Source organism: Lontra canadensis, unplaced genomic scaffold, assembly GCF_010015895.1.
Source record: "Lontra canadensis isolate GAN:19392208 unplaced genomic scaffold, GSC_riverotter_1.0 scaffold102, whole genome shotgun sequence".
Classification (NCBI taxonomy): Eukaryota; Metazoa; Chordata; class Mammalia; order Carnivora; family Mustelidae; genus Lontra; species Lontra canadensis.
Window position 1 is genome coordinate 6,884,044 of NW_022631096.1, and position 15,140 is coordinate 6,899,183.

General features: G+C 42.8%; 1 protein-coding gene across 10 annotated transcripts in view; it reads left to right on the forward strand.

The window, feature by feature from the left end:
* UNC5D (unc-5 netrin receptor D) overlaps window positions 1-14,831 on the forward strand; it is a 529,170-nt gene extending 514,339 nt beyond the window's left edge. For all 10 annotated transcript variants that reach the window (XM_032838130.1, XM_032838133.1, XM_032838131.1 and 7 more), the window contains 2 exons: window positions 1,908-2,086; window positions 13,856-14,831. In XM_032838130.1, coding sequence (XP_032694021.1) covers window positions 1,908-2,086; window positions 13,856-14,060 — 384 coding nt within the window. In that variant the 3' untranslated portion in view covers window positions 14,061-14,831. The remainder of the gene's footprint in view (window positions 1-1,907; window positions 2,087-13,855) is intronic.
* The last annotated feature ends 309 nt before the right edge of the window (window positions 14,832-15,140 follow it).

A 15,140-nucleotide genomic window follows, 5' to 3' on the forward strand; every position in this document is an offset into this window, starting at 1 on the left:
GAATCTATTTAATATGATAATATGTACTTTGAATTTCCAAGCAGAAGATATAATATGCAGCATATCTCAAATGTATTTGACCAGAGATCTGCTCTTTCTTGGAACATCTTTTGAGATACCCTTTTGGAAATAATGAATTAAGACACCATGTTTTTAAGACACAGCCCTCAAAATGTAACTGTGTCAAATGGTTATGGAACAACAAAACATATTATCATTAATAAGATCTCTGCATGAGCCAGCTTCCTCAATTAACAGATTCTTGAAGGCATAACACTCACTGATGTTTATAGCTATGTGAGCCTGGCCACTTGCCAAGAAGGTCTCTCATGGCTGTGGTGCCTGCGGTAGAAAGGGGTGTTAAGTTTGGAAAAAGCTTCAGGGCAGGATCCCAGAAGAGTGCATAAACAGCACATGTTGGCTTAAAGGAAAACACAAGAGGACACATTCCTAACATGAAGGATAGGTTCTTAGGATTTAAATAGTCCTAACTATTTCCTCAACCCCATGTCGATTTGATGTTTTAAGTCCTCTTTATATTATTACTATTCTATTTTCTTTTTTGATCTATAACAAATAACCATAAACTTAACAGGATAAAACAATACCTATTTACTGTCTCATATTTTTTTGTAGGCTGAAAGTCCTGACATGTCATCATTGGGTTTTCTGATCAGGACCTCACAAGGCTGAAATCAAGGTGGTGGCTGGAAACACATTCTCACCTAGAGCTCAGGGTCCTTTTCCAAGCTTATTTTGATTGTTGATCAAATCTAATTCCTTGCAGGTCCCCATTTTTTTTGCTGGCTCTTGGACCAGGGTCACGCTCAATTCCTAGAGGATGCCCTCAGGTTCTAGCTTCCTGCCCCTCTCCATAGACTGTTCACAGCCTTGCTGTTTGCTTTCTACTAGGCCAACAAGAGAGATGCCTTTTCTCTCGTCTAAAGGTCATCTGATTAGGTCAGGCCCACCCTAGAAAATCTCAATCAATTTATAGTCAACCTATTAGAGGCCTTAATGAAGAATCCCTCGTGTCCGGTAACCTATCATAGTCACAGGAGAGTGATTCAATCAGATACTTTTTGGGCTTTGAAATTCTGTTTGTTCACATAAGCTCATCAGCAGCCATTTTAATCTCACAGATATCTGTATGGTCTCACATCGGGGATGACGATCTGATTGCTAGGAGGCACTGAAATCACCAGTCCACATTGGACAGCTCTAAATCAGAAGCAGGATGGGCAGCCAGCGGGCAGAAACCTTCCACCACCCCACAGGCTCTAGACCACCTCACCGACTCGTGGCAGGCTCATATATACCCAAAGCAATGTCATTCTGAAACAATACCAAGATATTTACTATGGAATCACACACTTCACAACCAGGGCAGGCCAACACAAACTTAAAGATGATCCCTTTGTAGCTTTCCTGACGGGTACCTGCCCAGCCAGCAACATGGCTTAGCCCATTTGTCTTTGGTCAGCTCTATCACAGGGTCATTCCTTACACTGAACTGGAATCTGTCATTTGGGGGCTTCTTCCTACTGATTCTAGATCTATCCCTGAGATTAAAAAAAAAAAAAGAAAGAAAAGAAAAGAAAGAAAGAAAAGAAAAGAAAGGTTTAATTCTACTGTCACCTGACATTTCCCTGGGTATAGGAACCGGACCCCCACCCCAACCCTGAGTGGAAGACACTGTTGTAAATCTCCAGCACATGATTCACGAGGCTGCCGGAGAAGTTATTTATTATGTTAGAAGAAAGGGGAATGTGTCAATGTATTTTTGCAGAGTCCCTCACAGCAGGCAGGCCTGTTGTACGTGTGTGTTAATGGATTTTCTTAAATAAATAGAAGTGTTGATCGGTAATGCTTCTGTTTAGATCTGACCACGCTTTCTTTCTTTGTAGAGTGAAAGAGAAACCATCACGTTCTTTGCACAAGAGGACAGCACTTTCCCTGCACAGACCGGCCCCAAAGCCTTCAAAATCCCATACTCCATCAGACAGCGGATTTGTGCCACCTTCGATACCCCCAATGCCAAAGGCAAGGACTGGCAGATGTTAGCTCAGAAAAACAGCATCAACAGGTAATTGGGATAACCGGAAAGAAGACATTCTAGAGGGTTTTGAAAAACAAAGGGGTTGGGTGTATCCATGTGGTTTCTAGGTCCTGATATCTTTATCAATCCTTCTGGCCATATTTCTTGTGAGGCCTGACTATGTATGTGGGCAAGGGATAAGAACAGGATGCTATATGTGGCATTTTCTTCCACGCATTCTCCTTTGGGGACATTATAGAAAAGTCTTACTTTGGTCCTGGTCGCATCTTTAGGTTGGCTAACTTGGGCCACCCAAATGGGGGTAGAGACTAGGTTATCTTGGTACTTGTGGGAGATCCCAGCACAGTCTTGAGCCAGTGATAACAGAAACAAAGAAGTGAGCAGCTCAAGCTTCCTCCCTACCATCAGGCCACCTTAGGCATTATTTAACCCTTTCTGGGGACATGCTCAGCCTGCAAAAGTGGGTACGTCGGTATTAGACATTTGAGGATGAGAATTCCCAGATCTGAAGGCAGAGGACATGAAACAAGCAGGTGACCCAGGCATGTGAATGAGTCTGCTGCTTCACCGGACTACCATTACCAATGCTAGCACTGTAGTGGAGTTGAGAGTAGAATAGAGAGATTCATAATGGACTTGATTACTTTTCATGAGAAGCAAGACTGATGGTACCCCGGGCAGCACTGATGGGCAGACAGCTTTAGCTGGGCTGGAAGGATAACCAGCAGGGAGAGGGCAGTGGCAAGCAATACCTCTCTTCCCCCACACTCACCTCCCCTCAGGTCCCAGAATGAATAGAAAGGAGAGCAACTTTTGCCAGAACGTTTTTACTTCCCTTTCTTCTGGTACTCTTTTTTACTTTTTTTTTTTTTTTTCTTTTAAGACAAAGCCTTATTTCCTCACTGTTTGGCTCACTCTGTCATTTCCATTTTGTGTTCTTTATTTCCACAGACATCCTACCTGACTCTTTCTTCTCTGAAAGGGAGGTGGGTGTCTGCCAGGAAATGATAGAGTGCCACTCCGGGTTTCAAAAGGGATCTGGAATCCAAGAATGAAGGACCCAACTAGAAAGCAGTCAGGCTCAAGAGAGGCAAATCAAGGAAGGAGGCTTGGCTGCCAAAGGAAATGGAATTTGCAGAGACAGGCAAACTCGGAAAGGATAGATACATTCTTGAGAGTCAGTATATTGAAAGTGAAAGAATACAAAAGTCTATGTGTACAGGGGAAAAAAAAAAAAAAAAACTTGGGTTGAATATTTCCCAGCAAGTCGGACAAAGGGAGGAGATGCCTCATTTATAACCCATGAGCACCATGACGATATCAAGCTCACTTTCTGATCAACACAGGGACAAGAATGAGAAACCAACCCTGAGAACAGAATTTGGTTGACAAAGAAAAAAAGCGGGGGGTGGGGGGAGCAGATTGGGTCCCATAAGACATCCTTGCTTCTACAACCCATACCAGTCTGCCTGAACACATCACTCACATGCTGTTTCTTTTTCTACAATTACAATTCATAGAATTCGAACTGCATTAACACCCGAATCCATTCTGACCTTAAGAGTTGATGATTTTTAATTCACCATTTGCATGAAAATTATTGCATCAGAATATCTGTGGGTCCACAGAAGCTATCATTCATTTGCTGAATGAGTCTGCACACGTTCCTCCTGCCTCATTCCATTTCATTCTCTGCTTACGGTCCACCTACAGAAATGACAAGTGTCCCCAAAGGCAGCGGTTGGGGTCCTTGCACAGTAGGGAAAATGCATCTCAGACTGGGAGACTCGAGTCAACAACCTTTTGTGTCACGTGCTCTCTCATGAGCAGGAAATGGCCGTGCAGGAGCAGACCACCCCTCTGGTGTTCAGGGTCCTCTGACGTGAACACTGGGTGTGCCTGTTTGCTTGCTTCAGGCTTTCGCTAAGACCCCTTCTCCAGGAAGGCCTAAATTTCCTTGACATAAGAAACACAAATGACCTACTTTATGGAAAGTTTCTAACACAGTGCCCAGAGAATGTTGATTTTTTTTTTTTTAAGATTTTACTTATTTATTTGAAAGAGAGAGCATGAGAGGGGAGAGGTCAGAGGGAGAAGCAGACGCCCTGCTGAGCAGGGAGCCCCATATGGGACTCAATCTCAGAACTCCAGGATCATGACCTGAGCCGAAGGCAGTTGCCCAACTAACTGAGCCACCCAGGTGCCCCCGATTTTCATTTTTTAAAAATATTACTTATTTATTTGACAAAGAGAGAGCACAAGCAGGGGGAACAGTAGGCAGAGGGAGAAGCAAGGTCCCTGATGGTCAGGGAGCCCAACTCATGGGGCTTGATTCCAGGACCCTGGGATCATGACTTGAGCCAAAGGCAGGCGCTTAACCAACTGAGCAACCTGGGTGCCCCCTGAAAATGTTGATTTTCAATCAGTGCCACTCTTTGCAATTTTCACTAATAGCAAATTAGGATGGCATGAGTACATGTAATCTACTAACTTTACATGTTCCTTGGTGGACATATTCAACTTCAGTGAATGGCATGTCCTGCCTCCCTCTTCATTCTCTAGCTTAACCCTCCAAAAGTCGTCTACCAAGCAAGAATGGTTTATACTGAGAATCAGCTAACTTCTTTCTGTTAAAGAACCAAATGGCAATAGTTTAGGCCATAGAGGATCAATGGTAATTGTTGGGCACCATTCAGCCCCGTTTCTTTAATGAGAATCATCCAGAGAAGATGCATGGAACATAGCTACGCCTGTTTGTCTAACAAACTTTATAAGAACAAGCAACAACCAGCATTTGCCCTATAGACTGTAGTTTGCTGACCCCTCATTAAGTAAGATTTCTATAGGATCTTGTTGCTTCAGTCAGAGGAACACCGGGAGATGAGACTTCTCAGTCAGCTTAGCATCCAAGCTTGGGGTGTGGGGAAGGGGAAGGGACCCTTTTCTGCAGACTGGCTGGTTCCAACAGAAGGGCGACCAGCATATTCACAGAAGCAGAGTAAAGACTGCTGAAAACCACCTTGCACCACAGTAACTCATTCTCCTTTGGCAGAAATGGTCAAGCTACTTTTATGTTTTCATTACTGTACCAAAAATCTGTCTTCTCCTACGTGGGAAGATACTCTGCATAATAGAGAGGAATGGGATTTTCGGATGTAATCTGTCACAACTTCCTATTGCATAATCCCAAATCACTGGCTGGGCTCTCTTAGGGTTACAAATAATACAGCCCGGAACTCATCATTCATGTGTGTTAAGACACCAAAGTTTGACATTGTCAATTGCTTGAGAGCCCATCCACCCTGGGATCACAAGACAAAGATGATGACCAAGCACACGGGCTTTCTGTTAGAGAATTCACCTTCCATGATCTCGTGACAGCAGCTTTTCACCTGCCTCTCCCCCTCCTTTCAATTTCCAGACGTATCCAAAAGCTGGCGAAGCCACAGCCCTCAAATCATGAAGGAAGAGTTTTCAAAGGGAGTGGAGGGAAATGTTTGCCTTTATTTTATTGCCAGTGAAAATGCTCTCCTACCCTCCTTTTGGGAAAATGCAAATGTCACTGATGATAATCTGCCTTTTTGCCGAACAAGTTTCTACTTAGATCTGAATAGGGGGAGAAAAGAACTTGGAATATCAAGTGAAAGGCTTAGGAATCGATGGGATGTGAGAAATGTCAGTGGTGTGTGTTATGAGGCGGCAACACAGGTGGCCTTGCCACTCGCCTGGCATATGGATCGCGCTAAGAAAGCCGCACAGCCTAGCAAAGAATGTCATCGAGAGCAGTTGTAATTATAGATGCCGTGAGCAGACGTTCACTGCTACTCAGAGTCCACACTCGCTGCATTTCAAAGCTGAGACTGCACATTTGTTCTCTAAATTCAGCTGCAGTCACCCTCCACTTCGGTGCTCCTGCCCCACGTGATGGGGAGGTGGGGAGTGCTGAGAAATAAAGAATTGGCTGCGTGAAGGTAGACAGCGGGGAGCATCACTAAGGACCAAGCAGATTCATGTGGGAAACTTAACTGCTTCAGCCCAAAGTGCTAAACTTGCGTAGACACTTTGTATCGTTAGTGATGGTCAAACCCACCCAGGGGGTTCTCTCCCCTTAGGGGAGATTCAGCCATTTTTCCTTGAATGAATGACACGAACTCTTTCATTGGACACTATCCTTGCTTGACCTCAAAAACTTTCTCCCTCATAAATAGGACTGATAGGACTAAGCATCAAAGGATTTTGAAAATTGGTCTCCAAGGACAACGGTTTACATGGCTGACATGAGGGAGGATTCGGATCTCTTCTCTCGGCTGTCACACAGTCCCCGAAATTCTCCCATTAGCTCATTCTTCTTTAAGGCCTCATGATTTTCATATTCCAGAAGCCCTTGAGAAAACACAGCCAGCTTGACCATGTTGCTATGGGAACGGCTGCTGGGTAAAGTGCATGAGACATGGGAGTCTGAGCTGAGGGGGAGCAGCTGAGATGGAAGAGAGGTTGCCAAGGTGGAAAGAAACACATAATTACATCTTATTAACGGTTTTTCGTCATAGTACACAGTTGAACCTTGAACAACACAGTTGAACCCTTGAACTGCACTGGTCCACTTATACTTGGATTTTTTTTTTTTTTTCAGTAAATACAGTCCAGTGCTATAAATGTATTTTCTCTTCCTTGTGATTTTCTTAATACTCCTTTTCTCTCACCTACTGCATTGTAGGAATGCGGTATATACTACACATGACATACAAAGTCTGTGTCAGCTGTCTATGTTATCAGTCAGGCTTCCCATCAGCAGTAGGCTAGTGGTAGTTAAGTTTTGGTGGGAGGAGTGGGGCCGGTCAAAAGTGATCCTGGACTTTGGACTGCGTAGTAGTCCCCACAAGGGTCAACTAAAACATATTTCTTACTGGTCAGGGGTTAAAGTAGTTCATTTTGGCTGTTAATGTTCGTGGGTGATAGTGCAGCAGTTGTGAGCAAATGAAATTTCTCAGACCTCATGGCTGATAAGCAGGGCTGTATAACCAGTTTTTTCACCAGGACCTCTAATGAGAAACAGAATCTTCTCATACTGAGGTCATATCCTTTCATTCCCTCTGTCCACCCTCTTAATTGGATGCACAGGAATGGCGAAATGACCAGAGGGCAGTGGAGGAGGACAGAGGAAGGTCACAAGGCAGCTTCCTCATCTATCTTGGAAGAACAGATGACAATTCACCAGAAGTAGAGCAGCCCCAGTGCCAGCTGCCTTTTGGGGTGAGGGAGGAAGAGGAGAACCAAAGCCACAGAGGATGCCAGCTTCCTAGGCAGGCCACTGAGGGGGGGTCACACAGTTTCCATTCCTGTGGTTTGGGGTTTACCGTGATGACACCAAACTCCCCTTTCTTGGTCCCGCGGGCTGGAGGCTAAAAAACATATCCTAACCTTCAAGTAATAAAAATGGATGTGGAAAAAAAAAAAAAGACACCGTTAGGACACTTTCAAGGAAACTTAATACACAGGGGGATAGCATTACATGGGGCCTGGGAGACAAAATAGGGTGAAAGCCAAATCAGATATCCCTGGTTCTGGCCCAGGAGGCTTATGCAGGGGGTGACATGCAGAGAGCCCTTCCAGTGAAGCCGGAGGGACCCAGCACATAGCACTCTATGCTAATAGAGTTTTCAGAAAAGATGGACATGCCCAGGCCCCTTTTACAGCCTAAATAACCCCCTTCAGAAGAGCAGTCTCAAACTATACTGACAAAGCCGGCTGGCGTCGGTATGCCTGCAAAGGATGTGTTCATCATTTACGAAAATTAGATTATAGGAAGGATTTTTACCTAGTTCATTAGAGTATCCTTTAAGGGATTAACTGTTTCTTGCCAGTGACTTGCGAGGTTTTATTAAACCCATACTGAGTATTTTGCAAAGGGAGCTGTCTAAATACCTCTTGCTTCCCTCACGCGGCAGTAGCACCGGGGTCTTTCCACACGGAACAGACGGTGGTCGTTCTCCTTCACCCTCAGGACGCTTAAAATGTCTCAAGGTTACGGAGTGGGGAAAGTGGTTTAAATGAGACCTATTTTTCTTGATACATCTCAATTCAAAGAAAACTAGAAATTTGACTCGGTAGTTTTCATGGCCCTTCCCTTTGAAATAGGACAAATTGTCATAGACAATTTCATCCTGTGAGGAACAAGACTAGAGAACTGACAATGGGGTCTACAACTGGCCTTGTCCTCTTTTGACAACTCACAGGTGTCCCTGAAAACTCCAGGTCCTTAAATGTTTGACAATTCAAAAAAAACAAAACAAAACAAAACACCTTGCCATTCCCCTTCAAGAGTCGGATAATAGAAGAGACAAAAGGAAAAACTAAGAGGAATTTCATGGCCACATTAATTGACCTAAAAAACAATGAATGCACCTGTCTGAGGGCAGGGCAGAGTGGGACTCCATGTTGTCTACTATCTGTTCCCTGTCCTTGTGGGTCACCCCTGCCCACTGCCTCACACTTGAGTGCAACCCCGGGGAGGCTGAAGTTTGGGGATGAAAGCCTGACAGACGGGACAAATGCTTGTGTTGTGTCCAATTACTGCTGTTCAATATGAATGGCTTTTCTCTTCCATCCACATTGAAAGAACCATATGGAGGGTTGGTTTTGGTCTCATACGAGGCTCTCATTAAATGAGACCATGAGGATGATAGCAGGAATATTAATATTTCTTCATTAGGATTCTGTTTCCATTCCCTCTGGCACTAACAGTAGGATTATGCACTGCTTCTATAAACGATGGCTCCCAATTTGTTATGCGCAGCTTAACTTAGTTTTCCCTTTTTATACCACAAGCCTACTTGGAAAGAAGCTGTTTTTAAGATACGCTTTTTAAAGGCGAAAACAATTCAGTTGACTGAGATGTAAATGGCAAGTTTGTAGAATATAAACAGACTTGTTGCCCAGAAGATTACAGGGATAAGTGCCCCTCCCCCACCTGAAGGTGCTGGGTGAAATCCTCAATTCTGAACTAATTTACAGCATGCCCCTCGTATGAGGGGCTCTTCCGTGCTAATGACATTAAGCTGCAGCTCTAATGTGTCCCCAACTAGATTTCAACAGGAAACCCATTCTCCTAGTTGGTCACCAGAGGAGCTTACACCTTGGATTACAGCCCCCACCATAGCAGGATTCTGACACACCAAGAGTTTGTTATCTGGAATTCAGAATGAAAGGGAGCCCTTATAGGGCACACACAGTCGGACCTAAGAACACTGAGCCAGGCCATCTCCAGTGTGAGCACAATATGAGAGCTTCAGTCTGTTAGGGCTGAGACTGACCCTCAGACCCGCTGGCCCTCCTTACTCTTATCTTCCTCCTGATTGAAGGTTTAGATGTCACTATTCCTGAATATATTTACATTTGAATATGCTTTTAAGTACTTAAGAAAAGGTGGTATCTCTAAATTCATACCAAAGAGTACCCAGCCACTTTTCCTCTTCCTAACACTAGCCCATGTTTTATAATAAGGTGTAAAGACATTGGAGGGCAGAATTCTATCATGGGCCCTTAATTCTCCTCTTTGCATCCAAAAATGGAAACAGCAGAGTCCTTATTTCCAGAAATCCTCAAATTTTAACCTAGTTTCTGTTATTCGTTTAACATAGTCATTAATTTGAAGATGTATTTGGAAAACTGGGATTCTGCATAAAAATTTGGTTTTGGACCATATACATCATGATAGGTTGGCCTGTGTCTAGCTAGTGAAATCACAAAGGTAAAGATTTATGCTCCAAATTCTTGTCCTGGCTTCCACCCCAACCATGGGATTTTTAATTGAGGATAAGGGATGGGGATAGGAAAGGCTCAGAAAGAGGAAATTACTCATGGTAATAAAACAACCACCCTCCCTCCTCTCCACTCCTTCCTGCCCAGAATGCAGGTGACTAGAAGGCAAATAGGCTCTAACAAAACAAAATTAAATTTGATAAAACATTACTACTCAATAAACTTACATGGGGAAATTTGTCCGGGTGTCTTAGCATGTTTTTTTGTTTTTGTTTTTTATGATTTACTCTTTAAGTGGGAGTTTCAAGGGGCTTCATCTTTTCCTTTGGATCTACAAAGCGTAGGACAAATAAACTGACCTGAAGACCTAGAAGGAGTCTAAAGTCAATTCCTAAAATTTAAGAGTATTCTTACCTATATAATATGCAACATCTTTATGACACCCCAAAAAATGAAATCCTATTTTTTCAAAATAATCTATCTATTAGAATCTAATGTCTATCAGAATCCTAAAAGGCTATGACAAAAGGTCACCCAAAGTTCAGAGCATAAAAATATAAAAGTTTGAAGCATCTACCACCAGCACAATAAACATTCAGTTGTTTAAACATGTTTCAAAGAGAAAGTAAAAAATTAAGTTTTACTCTGAGGCATCCACCTAAATTTTAAGACTTCTACTTTTGCTAAATGTTCTGGTTTCATTTAAAAAAAATCTAAGACACTCAGAAAATTTCTTAATTACAACTATTGCTATGAATTCTATTCTCTAGTAGTAACACAATTCCCTGAATTGTGTGTGCATTCACCTGCTAGTGTCCGAATGTATCACCGTTACGAAGAGAAAAGAGTCGTATAGGTTGGAATCAGAATAATTTCAAAAGGGCAGTATGGAAACCACCTAACAGATGCATGGCATACCAATTTTCAAAACAAAACAAAAATCCGCGCATTTGCATGCATGTAAATGGTTAAATTAACCCAACTATCTTGGAGGAATAGCCTATTGCATTAGGATTTCAGGGTCTTTTATACACGAATTATTCTGGTGTAGATGGGTAAAGGTAATTTAATAGGAGGTCTCTTTATCACAAAGCTAACGGAATCATTTTTAATAAGACTGATTATGTTCCTGTATGCATCTACCAGAATTAAGTCGAATTTGAGATTTGTGTGTGTTATGATGAATGTGCTTGTATAGAGGATAAATCAGAGCTATGCTTTGGGGAGCACACTTCACTTGTTACAATATGTTCAGAGACCTGTGCCAAGCGAGAGTTATATTTCTGCCTCTTTTGATCACTTAGCTTGCTTTAGCCCTGGGTGCCTATTCTACAAATCAGGATGGACATTGGCAGGTCTTTGGAGAACCAGAGCCCTTCGCCAGTCCTGCTCCTCTTCCTCTAGGCGGGTGTACTTAGAACACACACCTCCCTGTCCCCACTCCCAACCCCACCACGGATTCATGAAAACTTCTGATATCATGCTGGGACAAAGATGCACCCCCGGCCTCCAAAAGCTATTCTGTATGCCTCTCCCAGAGTTTTACATTATTGCATTTTTATGCCCGGATCTTCCTGTCATATCTAGAAAGGTCAGAGATCCCAGAACACTTACTGAAGATGAAGTTCTCAAAGTGCTTGAGGCAGGATGTATAACTTGTGGATTCAACAGCCTAAGCCCTGTGTGTCCTTCAAAGGCAGCACAAAACAGTAAGATCGGTTTCATCTTCTCTCACATAGTTACCACCTCCGGAAATCGAGCTGCGGTGGTAAGACAGCAGAGGACAGGGATCAGCACTATGACCTAAAAGCTGAATTTGGCCCACCACCTGCTCTTCTAGAGCCCAGGAGCTAGAATAGTGTTAGGGTTTTTGTTTGTTTGTTTGTTTTAACATGGTCAGGAAAGTTAAGAAGTAAGTAAGTAAATAAATAATCAAAAGAAGAGGAATATTGGGTGATGTGACAACTGCAGGACATTCAGATTTTAGGGCGTCTCATTGAAGTTTTTCCCTTGTATCCATCTCATTCACGTGTGTCCGTCCATGGCTGCTGTCACACTACTGTCACAACATTGAGTGGCTGCTTTAGAGACCACATATGGCTCCTAAAGGCAAATATATTCATTAGCTGGTCTTTATAGAAATATTTGTCAACCCCTGGTATAGAATAAAGCCTAATGTGGGGGTTAGTAAGATCGCAAGGATTCTAGTGATTCCCACAGGATGCTAGTCCATTGTTGTTCAGGGAAAAATACAAAATGTAAACCCTCAATAGAAAGATGAGGAATCTGTGCTTTTGTTTGGCTTGCTGTTGTTTTTCTGTTTTTGAAACATTAGAGTGCGTAAATATTTACCCATTCCAGGAACAAATGTATGTTTATGGTCTTTAGTCTCAAAAAGGACGTGGAAAGAGATGCTCACACAGCCCACCCAGCGTCCACCCGCACCTAATCTCCCAGGAGGCCTCTTTCTCAGCTACGCCTTCAGTTTCTGTTCTGCCTGGATGTTGGGAAGGGTGTGTCCATTGACTGACAGACCTAGAGGTATAGAAGCTTTCTCTATGAACACTGGCCCATGACCAGGAAGAAATATTCAAAACAAAGTTCTTAAATAAAAAGAACTAGGATTCCTTCAATTGCCCAACCAAGGTTTGATTTTCCACTTCCATTAGCATAGAAATAAATAACTATATTTGACTGCAAGTGAGTGGAAGGGGCTGGTGGTGGGGGAGATGGAATAAGGAAAATGATAAAGGAAACTAGAGAGAACATTTTTAAGCTGGCCTCCTCCTGCTCTCAATTACAGATTCAGATGTAGTTGAAAGTATATATAGTACCCTGATATTTCCGCTGTTTGGCGACCAACTAGCTTTAAGCAGTCCCTTGAGACCTTTGAATAAAATAGCACTTTATTCGCTCAAAATTACTGTATGTGTGTGTGGCGCTTGTAAATGGTAAGGTGCCCTTAAAAGCTTGTCTTCTCTTCCCAGTGCTCTTAGTTACGTGAGTCTTCTTTACGATTATATGCTGGATGTGGTGAGGGCAAATAGTGCCATCCTCAAAATAACCAATTCTTGGTTGACTCTCAAAAGTCTTTTCAACTTACCAAATTTTACCAAAGGTGACATTTCCATCCCGGCTCTACAAGTGCCTCTGAAAAACTGTGACCTTTAATCTTTTGTGTTGTCTTAATCTTCATCATAGCAAAGTCCTCTTCCAAAAGGTTACCATTTGTTTTCACCAAAGATCCCGTATCATCTGAAAAAGGCTCACAGAAATCAATTACTCAAGACAATGGATATTGAATAAACACCTGTCATAGTATTATGATAAGGACTGTTGCAGAATCAGAAGATTATTAGCTAGGATCCTTTCCCTTCAGATGTCTGTAATCATGCTGGGTGGGCAAAATTCACATGAAATATATAAACAGTTTATTCATATGAAATTTTAAGCACAACAACAGGAAGAACTCAGAGAAGAAATAAAGCATGTTAGACGAAGAGTAGAGGAGAATTGAACCAGGCATTACAGGAATGTAAGGTCTTGAGAAACAGAGGGGAAGAGAGGAAGTAGGTATTCCAAGTGGAGAGAATAGATTGAATGAAAGCAAGAAGCTTTCAAGCTGGCAAGTATTACCTAAGCCAGCATTAATGGCTCAAAGGGCAAAGGAAGATGGAGTATATCAAAAAGAAAGCAACAGCATAAAGGGAAAAGTCAAAAATAATGTCCTAGTGTGAGAGATTAGAAGGAAATTTATAATTACTGGGATACTTGTTATAGTTACAAAGGGGGACAATTTGGAGGCACAGGGAAGATACCCATTTCTGATGCGCCAAGTTTGAGGAGGTGGAGAGAGATCGAATCCGAGCAATCCTAAGGTCATTTGGAGACCTGCAACTAGCTCCCATTAACCTCCTACTCCTACTGTAAGACTATCCATCGCAATTCATTTTAGGTCCCTATAGTGATTTTTATGTGTTCCTTTATTTCTTTTTTCATTTTCATTATTGTTTGTTTCTTAAAATCTCTGTCTAGGAATTTATCTTATTTTGCTACACAAAGTAGTCCATCTGCTGTCATTTTGAACCTGTGGGAAGCTCGTCATCAGCACGATGGTGATCTTGACTCCCTGGCCTGTGCCCTTGAAGAGATTGGGAGGACACACACGAAACTCTCAAACATTACAGAAACCCAGCTCGATGAAGCCGACTTCAACTACAGCAGACAAAATGGACTCTAGTCCACGACCGTTCATGAGACAGTGACGGCCAGCTTCGGGACATTTGCTTTAAATGGGAAAGAGGCAGCTTTCTGCCCGGTGGCATTTGGAGAATTTAGCCTTCATTTACAATCAGTGCGAATCCCTGGTTGAAAAAACAATTTTATATAGGTATAATATGTTCATAGAGAAAAGTACAAGCTCTCTTAAATATAAGAGGGCTTTACTGTCTCATCTGAATCCACTCGGGTTAACACTTGTTGAACTTTCTTAGCTTTGGAGTGGGGAGGATAAAAGTGAAGGCGTAGCTAGAGGAAAGTAACTGTGGGGGAAAAGACGAGCCACGATAAAGCCAGGAAGGCAGAGATTGAATTGTGCATGTTTTGAAACAGGTTTTTAATGATGTGCCCCAAAGGGCCAGCTGATTCTGCTACCAGATTGTCAGGGTTGTCTACCAACTGGCGTCCGTGATGTCAACAATCATTATAAAACTGGCCTTGCGAAGGGACACGGGGCTGCCAGCCCATTTGTAGGACTCGGTAACGTCAAGGAGGGCATTTAGAATCTAGACTCTGAGTCCATCACACCAGCACCGATTCCCTATTTATCTCAGCCACTTAATGGAAACAAGAGGAGAAGGTAAGACAGACCACGAACTAGTTCTTGCCACGTACACCGCCTTCATTTTCTTCTGGAGACCAACCTACCCACCTTCTTTCTTCCCCTTCCTTACCCGGTTTCAGAGCATAATTAAACTCAATATGGATAGTTACTTCTAATTCAACAAAACAGAATCCTGTTCCCAGCTTAGCCACTCAAATTGCAGAGCACTGTTAGAATGCAGCTCCACGGGGATTTGAAGGGGGCGGGGCAGTCAAATCGAACCCAGGGAAAGACAGGGCCTGCAGATGCCACGGGCCTCAAATAAGCTCTAATTCCAGAATAGAGGTATTGATCCAGTCTCTAAACATTGTTATAAGGGGATGAGGGCCTCTGCGCGACTTTTCAATCCAGGTTCTTGAAACTTTCTAGCCTCTTGGTATTGCGTTACCACAAAATCTCTCCATAGGGCTATAGGGCAACCTCCTTTTGCCTCTTGGA